Source organism: Fusarium flagelliforme (assembly GCF_020744385.1).
Source record: "Fusarium flagelliforme strain FIESC 12 MPI-CAGE-AA-0113 chromosome Unknown B0J16scaffold_4, whole genome shotgun sequence".
Classification (NCBI taxonomy): Eukaryota; Fungi; Ascomycota; class Sordariomycetes; order Hypocreales; family Nectriaceae; genus Fusarium; species Fusarium flagelliforme.
Window position 1 is genome coordinate 3479208 of NW_025763506.1, and position 18807 is coordinate 3498014.

Sequence of the window (18807 nt, forward strand, 5' to 3'; positions counted from 1 at the left end):
CTTGTACTTCGTAAAGCCACAGCTTGCTCACTGAACCGCTATTCTCTATATCGACTAGCTTCCCATGGTCTATCTTGGCATCCGACTGCTAAAGGTATTTGTCGAACCCAAAAGCGTCCAGCGCCCAACCCGCGTGGCTCTCAGCAGGGTCCAGGGAAGTGCGGGTTCACTGCAGTCTCTCAGGGGCACGCCCAGAAGAGGAAACAGTGGGTTACACGCGCAGCTGGAGGTATTCCCAATGTATGCCCATTAGGTTCAAAGTGCGCCAGCCACGGCATTTCTCCACTGGCACTTACCTCACCTCACCCGCAGGTTCCTTCTAGTTAGTCGGCACTAGGTATAGGTAGGTATTCTTTCTTCAGCAAAGACATTCTCCTCCTTCATCCTCTCAACATCTCTCACTTCTCCTCCTCTATGCTCTACTTTGCATCCCTACTCTAAACCTCAAACATTGTTGTCGCCTCAATTGTTCTTGACAACCAGGGTTATCATCATAGCATCCAGAAAAGCACGCCACGCCGCGTTGAGAATCCTTGCAGCGTGCAGTCAACCACAAGCCACCCGACCCTTGCTCCAATTTTCCACCTCCATATCCATACAGCACGCCTGCTGTACAGATACCTGTGCTGCATCTATCCTGGTCTGAGCCGTTGACCAGACCTCTCCTCTCCTTTCTCGTCGCCCTGTTCTTGCGGGGACTTGGAACTCTGCTTCGTCATCTTTTTTTGCTTGTTGCACCCCAGTAACCTATCGCAACTTATCGAGACTCTCTTTTGCTAGCTCAATTCTTTCTTTCTTGAGCTTCATAGACTGCCACTCTCGCCAACGCCCCTTTCCGAATTCGGCCCATCGATCTCGACCTGCCTTCTCCCACAGTCCGTCTGATCCGCATCGTATCGTACCGTGAGCGAATCAATTACCAAATAAATATCATGTCGTCTCTTTTTGGCAAGAGCAGCGGAAGCTCGCGTTTCCAGCTGCCCGCCCTCAATCTCAATTTTGGCAGCATTACAGACGGCACCGATATCCCACCGCCTCCGGAATCACCTGTTCAGAAGGTCCCAACTCCTCCCCAGACACCGCCACCCGTCAAGGAAGCCAAGGACGAAGCCCCCAAGCAGCCGGCCCAGGACACATACAACAGTGTTACGGAGGACGTCAGCAACAGCACACCGCAGCCAAGCGTTACTGCTTCTTCTAATGGTAATCTCGCTGGAACCAAGCGCAACGCCGACGATGATGCTCCTTTGAGCCCGGCTGCTTCAAGCCGCCAAGGCAGCATCCGTCGCCTATTCAGTAGGACCATGTTGAATAACAGTTATGCAGAGGGTCAGATATCATCGAACGCAAGTGTCCAGTCTCCCCCACCAGGTTATGCCCGTCCAGCCAGCCAGGGCGGCGCGAGCTACCTCGACGAGCGCAAGTCCAAGAGGACTAGCGGTTGGTTTAGACGTATGAAGACCGGGGAACCCACCCCCAACAAACGAGCCAGTACCATGTATATGGAAGATCCTCCCCGCGCAACGACTCCTAAGAAGCAATCAGGCCCGCCGCCTCCCATGATACCCGAATTGACCGCTATCGAAAAGGACAATGGAAGCTTGGGTTCTGATCTTTTCAAGAACATCAAGTAGATCAACACGGTTTTGGATACTAGAGCTAAACGCACTTGCCACGCCCAATACCACCAATTCTGGCCAACCAGCCACCCTTTTTTCCCTTTCAACTATTTACATATTCGAAGACCAGAAATCGAGACAACAAGACAAACACTTTACACCTACCTATTCCTATTAAAGATCGAGCCCGCAGCCATACAGCACGGTACGAGCCGGTCCATAACTTCTTTCGGAAAACATGTTTCTCTCATCGCAGCTATTACGCAGCGAGGAGGACGTTTCCAGCTTATGTCTTGGAGGAGAAAGGTGTCTACGGGAGACAAGAGAAACAAGAGAGGATGTAGAGGAGAAGGAAATCAAGAGCAGTGCAGCATGATGAAAGCAGCTCATTAAGATACCCAACTCGTTTCGCGAGCTCACTTATCCGGTGTGCGATTATGGATTTATTTTCTTCTCCATTGGCATTGCTTTAGTTTTCTATGCTATTATTATGATACTGCACTCAAGTGTACAATCATCTAACGGGTTTCATGTCATTATCTTTATTTATTATCTCTCACCATCAACTAAACGGCTTTTGTCATTATGGATTGGAGAACCCACTCGGGATGATATTTCCTATAAGAGCTGCAATACTCAGCCTACTGTTCAACCTTCAGGAGTTTACGGTTGCTCTTTTTGTTTGTATAAATTTCTCTCAGGAAAGAGGACGTTATCCAAATCGGCGATTTTGTCTAATCATGCTATCGAGTGAGAGAACAAAGTGATCAAGAAACCTAAAAGTGCCAAGATGGGTCTAAACTTGGTTTCCAGCGAGAGTATCTCTGTTGTCATTGGATATGAGGCTTCATGGGGAGTTGGACCCTAAATCCTTACTATTCACGGTGCCCAATCTGATCCATGCGTCAGACGACTGACTCGAGATCTATGGAAATCCAAGGCTGGCTTGCGTGTCGTAATACGAAGCTGAAGCCAGGAAGCACAAACGAAGTGATCTGCGTCACCGAATCTAAAAATACCATCTGTTAGTCAGTGGTGAAGGGATCTGGGGTTTTGATTGTCATGAATAAGCTAGCAATAGAAGGCACGGAGGCACTTATACGTCCAGTCCGTCGTCTCTCAATTTCTCATACGTCTCCGCAATGGAAGCTGCGTAGCCAGGTACCATGATGCCTTCACCAGTAGGAACCGGTGCGTTATAGAGAGGCACAACTCTTGTTACACCCTTTGTCACCTCGAGGATGGTACCATTGCCCAATTCCGGGTTGATGACAAGCTGCCACATGCCTTGTGCTGCTTCCTCGGGACTAATGAGAACGGTATCTTCTTCCAGCATGATGGCCTTGGTTGGGTCTTCACTCCATAGAGGAGTCTAGGTCTGATATCAGCGAGAGTTGAACCGTACATACAGTAGACTTACCGATACTGCACCGGGGGCTACACATCCAACGCGAATACCAAGCTCATCTCGTAGCCCCCCTAACGACCTCACAAAGCCGTGAAGACCGTGTTTGCTGGCAATGTACAAAGGTGTTGTAATAGCCGCTCCATACCCTGCCATACTGCCTACATGTACGAGACAGCCCTTATGCTTTGTCTTTGTCCAATATCCAATAGCGAGTTGGCTGAGCCGGATGGGAGACACCAGGTTCACATCCAGAACAGCATAGTGTCCGGGATCAGCATCGGCATCATCCCGAGAAACACTGTCTTGGTTACTCTCTGTCCTAGGAGCTTCCCAGAATGAAGACCATCGAGGCTCGAATATTCCTGCTCCAGCGACGACGATGTCAACACTTGGAAACTCCTCCAAAGCTGTTCTCCATGCAGCTGTAAGCTGAGGCCAGGATACAACGTCGGTTTTCTGAAACAATATACCAGGCTTGTCGTCGGTGGCTGTGAATGGATGTTGTTCCACAAGTTGTCGAGCTTCTGGTCGTAGTTGAAGATCTGCTATCATAACTGAACATCCGTGTTCGATAAGCAACCGAACAAAGCACAGGTTAATACCTTTCTTCACAGTCAGTACTGGCACAGTCGGGATTGATAATATGATTCTGCGGTCATACCAGAGCCTCCGCCTGTAACAAAGGCATATTTGCCATACTCCACCGCTGCCATCTTCAGCAGCCAAAATATCGACGTCACTATTGACCTGTTGCCTCTAGCTAAAGCAATTGCTGATAGGAATGGTACGAATGAACGGACCCTCCAATATAGAGTCTTGTGGGTCGTAATGATCGATTGAGCTCAAGTCTTCTTTTTACAATAAGACTGAGGATGTGTGAAAGAACAAGATGAATGACATACATGGGCTTTGCGGGGCTTGCATGTAAAGAGACTAACTGGATGAGAGACATGACTGACAAATCTAGGTAGTCACTTGTATAGTGTCATCAAAGTTTAATTCATGCACCCTTGCTCCTTGATTCGAATGTGCCTGAACTACCTACTCCTTACCCGACCACTGTTCAATACCATCAGTCCTTAGCCTTCTCTTCATCTTCAGGTATGTGTGACTCAACCGGATCATCCTCTGGTTTCCCTTCGCGGCACGCCCACCCATCCACTCTTCTCAATGTCTCACGACTCCAAATCCGGTTCATGAGAGACAATCGGATGGGTACTAAAGCAATAATGATCAATGGAAATGCGGGAGCAGCAACTGTCAGCGTCACTCCGAAGACGATACCAGTCATGATAATTTGAGTGATCGTGTACATGTGAATCCCGAACCAGGTCACACCAGCAGGTAGCTCTGGGAGTTCGGATGACGGGGTGAGAAGATTGACGACCCGGTCAAGGATAGGATTGACGGTCAAGGATTGATAACCCATAAAAAGGAAGAGACCAGCAAGTACTGAAGTCTGAGTGAGTCCCAAGAGCTTCTGTAAAGGAGGAGATACGAAGATGAGAATCAGAGCAGCTTGGATGAAATGTGAGTATCGCTGCTCATATGTCCTTGCAACATAACGAGGCGACTCTGGTTGTTCCCCCTCTTCAGTAGGCGGGCTCTCAAGAACATAGTGTATCAACGATTCGGAGTGGAGCGGCGCTTGAGGTAGAAGACCGTTAGCCGGTGGGATGCCGAGGATACCACAGATTATGGTGGTTGTTCCCAGCAGGGCTATATCCCAAGCGTAACCGCCAGGCTTCTTGGTCCCGTACCGCTCTACAGTGCAGATTATGCTACTGATTTCATGGTCGAAGTAGAACAAGACAGTAACAATAGCACCAGGAATCATGGATAAGAATACCCATTCAATAGGCGCCTCCCAGAAACGCACAAAGAAGGTCCCTCTATCAGGATTTGTAGGCCGGAAACTGGTCTGTACCTCGAGGCGAATATGATCCAGTGAGGATAGCTCGCCGATATAGGGAATTCCAATCCAAAAGATGATAGAAATAGCTGCGGCGTACTCTGTAAGTCCAAGCCGAACGTAGCGATGGAACATGGGTTTCCATGAATTTGCGGTGGACAACAAGATGGCGAGGAGACAAGTTCCGACTGCGCCCAAGATGGCGTAAAGGAAAGCAGCAAGCGAAACTCGAGCATGAGTACGCTTCAGCTCCATGGCTGCCTTGTGGAAGTAAATGACACTGTTCAAAAGGGAGAATATGTCGGCGCTGAAATGGGTGACATATTGCATCGTCCAGTCATGAGCGTTGAAGATGGCAAGGAGATAGTGCATCCATCCAGCATGGATAAGGGTCCATGCCATGACTGGTAGAAACTCGACCTGAATACTGTTAGTAGAAAACAAGAGTTTGGTGATCTTTGTCTGACTTACATGGAAGTGCTGATGACATAATTCGTAAACGTTTTCGGCCAACACTGAGAAGGGTCCTGTCACACCAAGAATTGTGAGGGGTTGACCTGAGAATCTGCAGTTGTTGTCAGCATCTAGTTGAGCCCGACACTTTTACTATAGTATAGTACTCACAGAGAAAAGATGAGACCGCAGAGGCCAGTGCTGAACACAACCTCAATTGTGCCCCACGACTTTCCAGTCAAGGTATACAGGTCACTGGCAAATGTGATGCCAGGCAAGAGATTGGTGAAGAAGATGTAGACTGCACTTGCCACCACTTGTTGGTTGAAGATTTGCCAATCTGACAGATATCGACCCTTGATGTTGATGATGTCCTCCTTCATCAGTCGAAAGGGACGAAGTTTACCCTCCTTGCCGAAGTACTTGGATGATCGACTTGTTTGGTTGAGTGGATTCGAAGGATCAACTGCAGCTCCATCTCCATCTTGATTTGGTGTGACAGTATTAGTAGATCCAAAGGTTGGTCTTCTCTCGATATCAATTGAGTCTCGAACTGGCCCACTCTCTGGTCCAGCCATTTCTCACGTCAAATTTGACTGTAATAACAAACAAACTCTTTGGTTTGAGGGCGAATTGGAAGCAAGCACATGCTGGCTGGATGAATGTATGTCCATAGATTTTGAGGGCCCCGAGTCAATTTATTAAATTTGCCTGGGTCAAGAACTTAGTCTTGGCTTTCCTTGGCTTTCAATAATCATTTGCTCTTGTCGGTACCAAAAAGCGCCTTGGTCATGTTTGTTCATCGTCTTGAGCCTCGTGGTTGAATCCAAGAACTCAATTGGTTCGGCATATCTTTATCGAGAATGAGAGAGTGACGTCACTTTACTTTTCAGAGGGGCAAGGCTGAGAGATGCATGTTCGTTCATGTGGAGCTAATCGGCAAGGCTGAAGTCTAGACTCCAAATTTGCTTATTGGCTTTTCCAGGGTCCTAAATCTATTGTCATATCCCATCATAACGTCGGTTGCTTCTCGACGTCAAGCTATACCGCATCTTAAATAACATGTTAATTAATTAAACACTGAGATCCCCCATAGCCCGGCAAAATGGCGCAATTCGTTCCCCGGCAAACCTTTGCCCTACCAAACTCCATCCCCAAGACATATTATTTAGGCCACCATGCTGCGGCTCAGTCTGATATGGTCAAGCGTCTAAACCAGATACACCTGATCCTCGAATGCCGTGACCTCCGCCTGCCTTTGACCACCAACAACCCCTTACTCGAGCGCTCTCTTGCTGGCCGTCAGCGCATCATCGTCTTCACAAAATGCGACCTCACAAGCAACAACTCCCAGCACGTCAACGCTTTGCGCAAACTATATGGCGATCGCTTTGTACTCTGGAACAAAAATAGGCCTGATTCAACGAAATCTCTTCTCAGCAAGATAAAAGAAGTTGCGCGCGCCATCGATTCAATAACGGGTATGAGATCCATGATCGTGGGAATGCCTAATGTGGGAAAGAGCACGTTACTCAATGCTTTACGGGCGCAAGGACTTCAGAGTAAAAATGCAAAGGCAGCCAAGACTGGGGGCCAACCTGGTGTTACGCGCAAGATTGGCACCAACGTTCGGATAGTAGAGTCGGAATCCAACGATTCGAAGAGAGGTGTCGGCGACGGGGGTGTACTCGTCTTAGATACCCCAGGTGTTTTCGTCCCATATGTCGACAATGCCGAGACTATGGTAAAGATTGCACTCGTTCAAGGTATCAAGCTTGGCCTAATACCTGAAGACGTTCTGGTAGATTACCTGCTCTACCGCCTCAACAAGATCAACCCGACCTTCTATAAGCAATATTCCAAGCCCACGAATGACGTTCAAGAATTGCTTAATTCCATTGCTGCGAGGACGGGCAAACTGAAGGCCGGTGGTGTGCCTGACTTGCGTTCAGCCGCTAGCATGTTCTTGAGAGACTGGAGAGCTGGGAAGCTGGGAAAATTCATGCTCGAAGATCTATCAGATGAAGCGATCGAGGAACATCAAAATCGAATGCTTAATCCCCCACTGAGCATGAATCAGGCTAAGAAGCAGCAGAAAGAAGCACGCGCACAAGAGAGGGCCGGCGCCTGAGACGACCGTTTCAAGACATGGGTGATCGTTGTACCACGTATTTGTATACTAGGGCGTATTTTTTTTTATGTACAATATCTAAGCACATTGTCTTACTTCAACTAAAAGAACTCAAGTTATCCTTTGCCTACTGCGTCGCCTTTCTTGCTGAAACTGTATAGACGCCAATGGCCGGACTCTGAGGCGTGCTTGGGTATATGTAGAATGATAGCCGGAACACCAGAGGGCTCTTGCCTCATTCAAGTGCTTCCAGTCAAATGATAAACAACCAAACCCCAATAAAGAACAAGAATCCGTGCCGGCTGCATCAATTTTGGATGCTGGTGACGCCCCTGAATGTACCTTAACCGTGAACGCCTGAAATAACAATCGAGTACATTTTCATCGCTTTGTATGCTCCAAGATAAATGGCCACACGCCCAGTCTTACGGTATCAGGTGTACTGATTCTGCCATTTGACCATGTCTCGTGTCAAAACATCCATCATTTCCATGCAGTTCAAATCCTTGAACTCTTTACCCCCAGGAGAATCCTGAGCACCTTCGCCACCAACAGTTTCAGGATTCAGAGGCTTCTGAAGTGACACCTTTTCATTGTTCGTGTTCCCGTTTGTCACCGGGAAAGTCTCGGCCGCAAGGTCTACTTGAGTCCTTGAGATGAAATCCATGATGGCACCAACGCGTCGCTTCATGTCCATCATATTTAGCTTGTGGTGGATAGCTGGCTTCGACTTGCCAGGCCGCGGTTCACTCGTTGGTTTCGGATGAGTCGGTGTTGGTTCGTCGCCATTCTTTTGTATATCTCGCGACATCGACCGCGCTGGCGACTCGCCTTCCCCATCTCGATCTCTAGTGTACTGATTCCTCCCTTTGCCCTTCTTGTGAGCAATTCTTCCGCCCCGCTTCTGCGTGCTTGAAATAGGCTGATGACTTGCAGGAGGTGTGTCTGGGGCAGGCTGGGCTGGCGCTGGAGTCTCCATAATGACAGGCGCCTCGATACTCTTCGTAGCAGGGGGTTTCGCAGCGGCAGGGGGTGTCTCCTCGGAGGGATCCGAATCTGCGAGAATGTCAGTCTCAACTTCAAAGCAGATACCGCCATTCAACTCACCCTCTCCTCGTCGCCTTTCTGCGCGGCCTTTGCGTTTGTCCGCGGCTTCTTGTCTCTGGCGCTCTTTGTCTTCCTTCTCGGTTTTAGCTCGCTGGCTTTTGTTGTTGCGAGCCTTCTTCACTCCGTTACGAGTATTAATCTCTTCGTCCGACTCGTTGTGAGCTTGTACTTCGGCTGGTTCGATTGGGGGTGAAGGTGACCTAGAGCTGGTTCTTTGCCGTTTGACGCTGACCGGGTTTCTCAGCGACGCCAACTTCTCGTCTCGTGGCCGAGAATTGACGGCTACTGACTCCTCACTGTCGCTGCGTCCTCGTTTTGCTCGACGGGTCAAGATTTCTGACCCATCTTGAGGCACATCCTCCTTACTTGCTTCAATCGCTCTCAAGAGTTGCTCGTCTTCATATGCCCGGTCACGGCTGTTCATGGTGGATCGACGCTTGGAGGTTTGTGAGGCGGAGGTAGGGCGCGAGTTCCTGCTCGTCCCAGTCTTGGGCGAGCGGTTGCCTTCCTTAGCAATCGAAGTGGCTCGGGAGGTCGCGCGCGAAGGGCGATTGTGAGGAACATATTTGGACCATTTTTGGCTGGGAGTAACATCATCAGTACGAAACGATCGTAAAATCAGTGTGCAACGGAAGGTAAATGGAACGGGCAGGAAAAGAACGAAATTTTCAGAAGTGAACATTTCAAAGACTTATCGGCTGAACAAAATCCAACCACAATAGTAGAATTTACTCACCCATTGCTTGCCGTGTATATCTTGTGGAGTTCTTTGCGACATTGCTCGCAAAAATATTCATCAGGAGAGCTCTCGGCGCTAAAAATGCCTACACAGGCGCCGTGCTGCCAGACTTTACAAATGTCGCATTGAACGAAGAAGCCGGTAACATCTTCGGTAAATTCAATGGCATTAAAAAAGTCCAAATCAGCACCCTCGACAGGCGGGCGACCTGGATATTCTTCAGCATCACAGATACAGCGGACAGCCTCATCCTCCTCTTCTTGAAGATCGTCGCTTCCATTCGCCATGTCGAAAGTGTCAGACTTGGAATTCTTATCGTTCTCGTCTTCTTGATTGCGCTTTCGCCTTCGGCCGAGAAGGGTGTCGTCGAGATCTTCAAATGGCTCCGAAGATAATGAGCCGCTGGGTGTCGACTTGTTGGAAGAAGGTTTGGCAACAGATCTTGTGTTCCGTTCGACTCGGCCCGAAGTGTTCGAGGATACTGACGACTGTTGAGATTGAGAATTGGTGGCGCGGGCTCTCGATGACCGGCGCGGCGAAGGTGGTGCCATTGAGGAGTCTCGTCACCGAGGTGAGGTGAAAGATGAGGAGAAACGGAAAGAGAGAAGGTAAGAGGACCAAGGCCTCGTTAGACAGATAACGGCGCGTGTAACACTATGGAGGCAATATGTCCTCTAAAATGTCGTGGGCTCGGTCAGAGGAAGGTGAAGTCGCGAGAATTGAACGTAAAAGAATATCGATGAAGGTCGTGGGAGCTGCGTTGGAAAGCGACCAGCGACGAGTGCGTGCGGCTAGTGGAACAAGAATGTCAGATGTTCGTAACGAAGTTGGGGTTGGCAAGCAAGCATATCGAGAATGCGCAGAAACGCTGTGAGCATGGCACGGAAATATACCGTAACAATGAGATGGTATGTGCCAGAGAAGAGTGGGCGAAAGCTCTCTTTGGAGGAGAAGAAGGAGGAGGAGGAACAGAACCAAGAGGCGCGGACATGGGCTTGCTGAAGCGTGGGTGGGAAAGTGGGCGGGAAGGTGGGCGCAGGTCTCAATTCCACTTGCCTGGCCTCCATGGCATTGCTTCAGAAAGACCTCCACTGAGCCGATGAACCACGGGCTCACTGCAAGACCACCTGCAGGACATTTTAGCGGACACTCACTGAACTGTTCGCCCTGACTGCATTCAGTACCTACTACCTACTAGGTTAGTCCCTATGAGCTCCAAAATACAGGGGTCTTCTAGTATCCATACTGCCCGTCGACTCGCGTCGAGTATGTGCCCGGCCATTCAGAAGACGGGCACTGAAGATGGTCAGACCCACTCACAGTGCCAAATCAAGTCAGTAGTAACCATACATGTATGAGAAAGAAAAAGATAGCTTCCATTACCAACCAGTATTGTACCTGACACAACCTGCCGTCAGTGTGTAGGAAGGAAGAATTAGCCGCCAAGAGCATAAGGGACGAAATAATTTGGTTACTTCATGTCAGCTAGACTTGTGCTTAGGCCACTTTGTTCTGATACTCTAGGCCTTAGACGACAACTGTTCCATCATCTCTGATTTCCGCACCTAAAGCCTGAGTCTTAAAGTTTTCTATCAACCCCTGGGTTAAGCCATTCGCCAATGTCCATATCAGGAACCGTTTGTTTGTTGATCACGCGGCTAATGGCCGGTTACAGACGGAATCATAATAAAAATCTCCACTGTTTTAACGGCTTGTTTCCGCTTCTATCATGATTAATTGATGGAAGAATACCTAACTGTTTTCATCGATACTGCCCTACTGCACATACCCTGTACTGTACCATGGGGATTATCGGGGAAATGACATCAGGGAGACATTAAATGCCATGGATATCTAATCCCTCGCCGCATCACGTACAAATGATCGAGAAGCTCTCTTTTAAAACATTATCCGTTGTCTCTCATTCGAGATATTCCTTTATGCTTTGGCTGTGTACATCTTGCACCTCCAATTGTCTAATCAAACAAAGCCTAACAGGTCTCGATAGGGGCTTTATATCCAGATTCTAGTGCCTATGATTGCTCGACGATAGAGTTGCGGGATGTGAATAGACTGCAGCACACGATGTTAGCACATGAAGCCAATCATGACCTTTTGCTTTTCCTTTTCTTGTGGGTGCTGTCAGTTGGGATTCGAGTTGGAGTAGATGGAAGGGTGGCACGGGTGGGCCACTCACACAACCAATTCCACCCTGGCCTGACCTATTGCCATTAGGCGCCAGGCTGGCTGACTAACCGAACGCTGCCTCCCAACGGCCATGGCCCTGGCTCTGGCTGTGACAACTCCACACATGATGATTTAATCACACAGCTATCTGATACATTACAGCAACTTTGAGGCGTTATCGGAATTTGCATAACTGTTCTTCAGGCCATCGACTTTCTGGGAACTTTCTGTCGAATTACCGTTGGATTGTGCGCCTGATTGGGTGGCTAAGTTTGGATCGAGGTTTCCCTCGAGGCTCTCAGGCCCCTCCACAGGTAACCCGGCCGTGACTGGGTAAGCGAGCCCCGATCTTGAACAACCTCGAGCGAGTCCGGCAACCATCTGTATAACCTCTTCAAAAGTCGATTTTCGTCCGAGATGAGGCTGAGCCGAGGTTGAACTGGCCCAGACCGAAACCTGCTCTGGTTCTTCACGTTCACTCGTGATATACCTTATCGACACTATGTTCTGACCCGCACACAGAACGTTTTAGAGCCCGACCGAACCAAGTTATAGTTACCCCTCTGAGCTCTGCTGGACGAAACTACTTCACGGCCCCGAATTCGGTGTTGCGGTTTGCCAAATCACGATTTTGCTATCTTTTCGATTGTATGCTCAGCACGTCACAATCATCTATTTGTCGGAGCTAGATTGTACACCTGGATTGCGATACGACCACCCTCGCCGCTCGACTGTTCCTTCTCCTGCGGTTTGCATCAGAGCCAATACAATGTTTGATGGGTACGCTTTTCCTGTTCACTTTAGATGTTGCGAGCCTGTTGTGATCCTTGACAGTCATTATGTTTCGACTTGTTTTAGAGACTGTCAAGGCTAATCAATGGTCTGCAACATCATAAGCATCCGCCGTTATGTTGGGCCTCGCCTTGATCGCGACCATCCCTCTCGGTTTTCTAGCGATCCACCTGCTAACGAGAAATCTATGTTCTATGCGCAGACCATACTCCCATCATGTCGCCAGATACTGCATCGTCGCTATTCCCAGACCGACCGATTCGGCCATTACCGAAACGTCGACTTCGAGAGAAACTATCACCCGAGATCGCAGATGCGATAAAATACCCCCCTTCGACTCACGAAGCAACCCCGCTCTTCTACTATCCCCCGTATACCCTTAAAGATGAAGGAAGCCCGCCAAGGATATGCTCTACGAGTCCGACCCAACAAGGCCCGAGAACTGAAACAGGGCGCAACTACACCCCTCGACAAAACGGCCTGGGACTGCTCGATGGTGATGGGGAGGAGGCGATCTTGCGAAGTACCTTAGTCACTCGATCACCTCCCAAGATCCTAACTCGTGCTGCTCAACGACATTCAAAGCCAGACCAAGCTCGCTCGAATGCGCAGCCACCTCTTTCCGCGACATCCTCAATGGATGGCTACGATCTGTTCGAGAATACAAATAACAAAAAGAAGCGCAAGATCCCTTCCGCGGGAGATGCTATGCTTAACGGCACCCAAAGCTTGAACAATGAGATAGGATCTCTTGCTATTTCCTCTGGGACAGGGCATTCCCCTACCAATGAGACGCACAACGATAGAGCAAGTCCGATATCAAGTACGCATCCAAATACCAGCACCTTCATAACCAACAACCACGGGATATCTGGGCCTGGTCGAGGCAGGCTTGGCCGCGCGAGGAACGCCAGAAGCCCACTTCGAGCATTGTCTGATTGCAATAATTCATGGTTTGGACGGAGTTCAAAGATCTCTCAGCCTCAGTGGGCATCAGACGGTAAGTTCATTTCCCTGTCTAGTTTCGTTCGTTATTCAGTTGCCTTTTCTATCCTATATCTTGATCACCAACTGTGGACCCACAATTGCAGTTGAGCATTCAAGAACCCAGACGCTTCTATGATCCTATCATTCCAAGATGCGTATCAGAATCGATAGTATTCACTATACAAAATCCTTTCTGCGCTGCAAATCGCCTTTGGGTGAGGGGAAATATTGTAGCGTGGAACCCTGCATGATGCCTGCCATTGTACAACCTGCACGAGCAATTGATCCTCCTGCTCGCATCTTTCTACGCTCTCTACCTACAAGTCACTGCATTCTAACATAGAAACCTAGAACAAGAGGGTGGTATCATCTCGAACGCCATTGCAAATGCCGAAAAACTGCGCCCCCTGGGCCAAGAGAACGTGAGCCTACTCCAGCAACACTCCGCTGCAACAAAAAGCGCACCAGCTTCAACCCAGTTCACTTTCACCTGTGACTCTCAAGTTCCCGGCAATAATATCCAATGGCCCGGTAAGTGCATATGAGTTGATGAAGACGTCAACTTACTGACTCAGTCGCCAGGTCACGCAAGTAAGCACAACATGCCGGCCCTGGCCGGCCCTGGCTACTTGCCGCCCGGCGGTGTTGTTCATCACGATGGCTCATCCATTGCAGCCAGCAGAGGCTCCGGAAGCTCTCGCCAGGATAGTAAGCGCCGTCTAGAGCGATCGCTTGAAAGAGCTGCGCGACGCCGTCGACAGGCTGCAACAGAAGCTCGGCGAGCCAATCCCGAGAGTACAGCACATGGTTGGATTTGTGAATTCTGCGAATACGAAAGCATTTTTGGTGAACCGCCGAGAGCATTGATTCGAACATATGAGATCAAAGATCGCAAACGTCGACAAGAGGAAGCTGACCGCAAGCGACTTCTCGAAAAGGCCAAGGCTAAGAGTAGAAAGGGGAGAAAGGGAGGCAAGGCTTCTTCTAGAGATCATGCTGCTACTCAACCGCCACCGCAAGACCAAGGCGATCATATGGACGCGAACCACCATCATCCGACTCAATCAGAGGACGATGAAGAGGAATATCCAAATCTATCAGCAGAGCGGACGGGGCCAGACATAAGAGGTGAAGGACCGCCATCCTAGCTTTTGGACACGTTTCAGGGGATTGAACTGTCCCGGCGATGCTGTTTCTCTGTTTTCGACCAATTGGGATACGAAAAGGATATCGATCCTCAAGATATAACGAACTCAGTGTCATATGGGAAACGCCATCAAGGGATTGGAATGCAAGACCCGACAACGCTTGTCATTGCTCGCTGTTGTTGGCCTGGAAAGGGGAGCATAAATTCAGCTATCTCCAAATCACTCACTTCTACTTGCGCAGGGAAGTATCAGTTTTCAGAAGACTGAGCCACTCGGTGGGGAGGCGACTCAGTACTGAAAGCAACGACGGTTCGTCGAATAGGAATGTGGCAGGATGTACGGATACCATTCTAACATAGAGCTCATACAATGTCGAGTACGCGGTGTTTAGTACCCGAACTATGTTAGTGTTAGAGATCTCATAGCCATTCTTTGTTGACCATATACTCTTACTCTCTCGATCTGATGTGATGTGATTCGTTGTACGAATACGTAGGTAGATAGCACCAGATTGCATGAAACAAAGAGCACAAAATGCAAATGAAACAGTCTAGTTGGAAGTTGACGTCAGAGGGCCCCTTAATCCAGCTGGCGTTTACCCTGAGTGGGTTTGAATGGATCTAGTTATGCAGCGGGGACTGGAGTTTGAGTGCAGCTGAAAGCTTGCACTCCTTGTAGGATAGTATGTACTGTAGTCCGGCATGCAGTGTAGTTAATGTTGATCGTTCAGGATTTCGAGAATCTCACTGCAAGGGATTCGTTCCCACCCCAGGCTGTACTGTATCTACCGAGACGCAAGATAAAGTTGTCGACATATGGTCCCATCCCATGTCAATCTCTCTGTGGGCCAAGCTTTTTCTCGATGAACTGGTGCGTGCGTGCTTGGACGAGGGAGGGACCCTCCCTCACACCTCCAGGTCCAAGGCCCCAGATTGTTTATGTTTATTCCGCCGAGAAAATCTTGTAGATCTCGGCAGCTGGAAGCTGGAGGCCTGCCGAGCTGGACCTGATGAGGAACTGATCTACAGTTGGAGTAGATTAGTGATCTATGGATGGATCTGTGCAGCAGACGGATTCTTTTTCTCATCTGAGCCGGCACAAGAAACCGGAAAGCTACCTGATACATGGATGCGTCTACCTAAAAGTCCTGTTGCGTTGCTCTGTACAATAGTAACCACGTGTTTATGCCAACGTGGAGGGAGGAAATACAGTACAGTACTGTAACAAAAGCATTGTCCTCAATGGCTGGATAAACGTCACATCAATGCCAAAGTCATCAGAATTATCTTATTGGACCCTTTCTCAGGTCAGTTATGCGGATGTGCTGCGATGCGATGCGATGCGATGGGCCCTGACTGGGCCTGGCAATGAAGATCAATTAACCGGAACAAAGCATACCTTGTGGGTCACGGATTGGGGCTAGCGTTGCTGGCGCGTTAGTGGCTTGATACCTGTCGTCATCACGTCCCTAACTAATGGAACTTAGCATGGAACCTCTCTCTTCATTCTTCAACTACTTTTGCAGCCCAGCCCTAATTTCCGTCTCATTCATTCATTATCCTGACGTATTTCCCGACACAGCATAATAGCATTACTTTGCTGTACTGTACTGTACATACTTACTGTGAGCGAATATCTTGCTTGACTCACATCTCAGCGTCATCATCAACATTCTTCCGAAGATCCGCGGTCTTTCTGAATGCAAGCCTCATACTGAGCTCTGCTGGCCTTGCGCCGCTTTCGATCTAGTTCACTCTAACTCAGCCCATCCATCATGTTTGGTTCAAGGAGGCATCGTGCTCCCTCTCTGGTGAGTCTATCCGTAATTTACTTTTAAGTTACTTATATTCCCGTTTTCGCGAAACCGGTTTTGGCTTTCTTTTGACTTTCGCGCGCCACGGTACCTGCCATGCATTCATGACAAGTGAAGGCATTCACTATCTATCTTCTGAGACTTGCCGCATTCGTCTTGGATCATTGCATTGTTAGCCTTCGTCCCTTCGATCGACCTTCTCTTCTCTTTCTCTTGTTCTTTTCATCATCTCCATAATCACTCTTGCACTGCTAACATGGCAATCTCCTCTCAGCCGTTGACCCGGGAGACCGCCAATCCCAATGCTGCGACCGCCGCCGCCTCGGCGTTTTTGCGACGGGAAACAACGCCATCTCTTTCGTCAGCGGCAGCCGCAGCCGCTCTGAAAGCACGACCTACCACGCCTACCAATGTATCTCAGGTTCAATCGAAGCGAGTTGCGCGCAGGAGTGCATCTGTGTCGTCTACTGGAAGTCGGGACAGGAGGAGTCGGGAGCTCCATCGATCACCGAGTGCAAATTCTATGACAGAAAGGACCTTCCGTTCACCTTCGCCATCACCGGCGAGGAACCCTGCTCCGCAACCCCAGGATATTCCTCCCGTACCCAAGATTCCTCAGAACGACCAGAGTAAACCCGACGCAAAGGTTTCGACTCATAAGAGGGCAACAAGTCTGCAGACTCAGTCTTTTCAAACGGCGAGCCAAAAGATGAAAAATGGACAAGGGTCATGGTTTGGCGCAGCTACAGCTGGCGACTTGTCTAATATGCGACGAGCCACTGTAGCTGATAAAAGGGCTTCGGCGGACTTGCGACCAAGTAGCCCAAGTTCCATCAATTTCTCGTATCCCCGTTCCATGACTGATCCATCGAATCCGGCAAGCGATGCGATGGTATACGATCCAAACTCGAGACGGATGGTTCCCCAAGCACAGCTTCTAATGCAAAAGCAAAGCGTTCGGGACGCATCCGAGAAGCCTGTCCGCAAGCACAAACATGAAGTCTCCAGGAGTGGCAGCCATCTTTCTAAGGGAACAGTAGGGCGATTGAAGGGTACGGCTGTCGAACCGGCCTCTCCACCACCCAAACCGTCCAAATCGACACAAAGCTCGCCAGCTGCACATGCGGCAGTTACACAGCCTCAGGCCGAGGTCAGCCAGGCCAAACCAGAGCCGAATTCTCAGATAGAATCTGATCTTGAGTCTGAATCTGATGTTGAGCGTGGTGGAAAGCCCGAGACAAAGGTTAACTTGCCCGATGAGCCAACAATGGATGAGTCTGACCTGGAATCGGAAGCTGGAACCTCCACGCTAAAAGACGATACTGTAACGAATCCACCTCAAACCGTTAGGTCTGAATCATCCATTAGGAAGCGTCCGTCTGTTGTGCATGAAGATCCTGAGTTGGAAGAAGAGAGTCACCCAGTTGGAACAATCATCTCCAGAGAGCGCTCAATGGATGGAGTCGATGCAATCCCTGTGAAATCTACCTCGCCCCATCAACAAACGCAGGCTTCGATCCCAATAGACCATCAGAGCGACAGCGTCCGTCGAACCCGTGTACATTCTGAAAGCCCCGCTCGCAGCCCTGCTCGAACAACACATTTTGCGCCGAAGACCGATCAACTGCTGGTCAGGCACGAGCCGCCTCCGCGGTCGTTGTCACCCCGAAAGTCCGCACTCAAGTATTCTAGTCCTCGCGATGTCTCCCCATCAGAGGACGGCTCAGACGCCTCCGCCGCTTGGTCAGGCATGGCCCGAGAAGATTCAGATATCTCACGAAAGAAAAGTGTGCGCGTCAGCTTTGATGATGGGAACACAGCAATCATGGGTGAGCCTGCGCCGGCATCTGATTCAGATACATCACAGTTAGCCAGCCCCCAGTCAAGGAAATCCTGGCATAGCATCATCGGACGGAACAAGAGAGACTCGATAACCCTGGACGAAGAGGAAACGATGACACCGCGCCCCGCCCTTCCCTCCTTTGGAAGTATTCGTGAGAAGAAGACCAGAGAACCCGAGGAACGACCCCTGGTGCGGCCCATGGAAAGATCAGCATCACCTCCAGTTTCTTCAACTTCATACCCTACGAATGCCGACAATCAATCCCCTTCTGATTTGGCTCAGTCTAGTGATCAAGCTATCGGATCCGTGTTGTCACAAGAACAAGCCTCTCGCAATGAGGCCAACACTTCTAGATACCGAGAGCCACTACCTCCTGTAGTCACATCTGTTGACAGCCAAGGATATGTCAGTAGCAGTGACATGGAATCTGATATTGAATCTGATATCGGCAACTCTGGAACCCAGGCATCCATAGAGCCTGTAGCTGAGACCCAAACCACAGTCAATGACCAAGCCAGTCTGCCTGATGGCAATTCAGAAAAGTCTGGTCCCAGCGATAATATACCGACGATTTCAATAATACATCCTAGTCCAAGAATGCCCGACGAGAACCAAGCGGAGTCGCCCTCAGACTTTTTCGATGTCCCTGGAGGGTTTTCCGCAGGCAC

General features: G+C 49.5%; 6 protein-coding genes across 6 annotated transcripts; 4 read left to right on the forward strand and 2 right to left on the reverse strand.

The window, feature by feature from the left end:
• Positions 1-592: 592 nt before the first annotated feature.
• B0J16DRAFT_139663 (uncharacterized protein) lies at positions 593-1871 on the forward strand. The gene has a single exon (XM_046121873.1). It carries the CDS (start codon positions 933-935, stop codon positions 1632-1634), a length of 702 nt encoding a protein of 233 aa, XP_045983353.1. The 5' UTR covers positions 593-932; the 3' UTR covers positions 1635-1871.
• Positions 1872-2715: 844 nt separating this feature from the next.
• Positions 2716-5970, reverse strand: B0J16DRAFT_355969 (uncharacterized protein; the record flags this gene model as incomplete). Its single annotated transcript, XM_046129445.1, has 6 exons — positions 2716-2991; positions 3040-3629; positions 3689-3725; positions 4145-5359; positions 5411-5504; positions 5564-5970. 6 exons carry the CDS (start codon positions 5968-5970, stop codon positions 2716-2718), a joined length of 2619 nt encoding a protein of 872 aa, XP_045983354.1.
• A 388-nt stretch (positions 5971-6358) lies between these two features.
• On the forward strand, positions 6359-7612 carry B0J16DRAFT_342432 (P-loop containing nucleoside triphosphate hydrolase protein). Its single transcript, XM_046127903.1, has one exon. It carries the CDS (start codon positions 6498-6500, stop codon positions 7521-7523), a length of 1026 nt encoding a protein of 341 aa, XP_045983355.1. The 5' UTR covers positions 6359-6497; the 3' UTR covers positions 7524-7612.
• B0J16DRAFT_342434 (uncharacterized protein) lies at positions 7613-10310 on the reverse strand. Its single transcript, XM_046127904.1, has 3 exons — positions 9367-10310; positions 8631-9211; positions 7613-8579 (listed from the first exon to the last, which is right to left on the reverse strand). The coding sequence occupies exons 1-3, from the start codon at positions 9918-9920 to the stop codon at positions 7957-7959; spliced, it is 1758 nt and encodes a 585-aa protein (XP_045983356.1). The 5' UTR covers positions 9921-10310; the 3' UTR covers positions 7613-7956.
• A 1825-nt stretch (positions 10311-12135) lies between these two features.
• B0J16DRAFT_139720 (uncharacterized protein) lies at positions 12136-14825 on the forward strand. The gene is made up of 5 exons (XM_046121874.1): positions 12136-12336; positions 12551-13348; positions 13687-13866; positions 13918-13926; positions 14011-14825. Exons 1-5 carry the CDS (start codon positions 12333-12335, stop codon positions 14481-14483), a joined length of 1464 nt encoding a protein of 487 aa, XP_045983357.1. The 5' UTR covers positions 12136-12332; the 3' UTR covers positions 14484-14825.
• A 1183-nt stretch (positions 14826-16008) lies between these two features.
• On the forward strand, positions 16009-18619 carry B0J16DRAFT_305258 (uncharacterized protein; the record flags this gene model as incomplete). Its single annotated transcript, XM_046124743.1, has 2 exons — positions 16009-16293; positions 16571-18619. Coding segments are annotated over exons 1-2 (2085 nt in total), but the record flags the coding sequence as incomplete, so codon positions are not given.
• Positions 18620-18807: the final 188 nt, after the last annotated feature.

Bases quoted from the DNA above. Each gene is read 5' to 3' on its own strand.
- B0J16DRAFT_139663 (XM_046121873.1), top strand. From the start codon at position 933: ATGTCGTCTCTTTTTGGCAAGAGCAGCGGAAGCTCGCGTTTCCAGCTG.
- B0J16DRAFT_342432 (XM_046127903.1), top strand. From the start codon at position 6,498: ATGGCGCAATTCGTTCCCCGGCAAACCTTTGCCCTACCAAACTCCATC.
- B0J16DRAFT_342434 (XM_046127904.1), bottom strand. From the start codon at position 9,920: ATGGCACCACCTTCGCCGCGCCGGTCATCGAGAGCCCGCGCCACCAAT. The intron at 9,212-9,366 runs GTGAGTAAATTC...TGTTACTCCCAG, and splicing joins ATATACACGGCAAGCAATGG to CCAAAAATGGTCCAAATATG. The intron at 8,580-8,630 runs GTGAGTTGAATG...ACATTCTCGCAG, and splicing joins AGAAAGGCGACGAGGAGAGG to ATTCGGATCCCTCCGAGGAG.
- B0J16DRAFT_139720 (XM_046121874.1), top strand. The intron at 13,349-13,686 runs GTAAGTTCATTT...ATAGAAACCTAG, and splicing joins GCCTCAGTGGGCATCAGACG to AACAAGAGGGTGGTATCATC.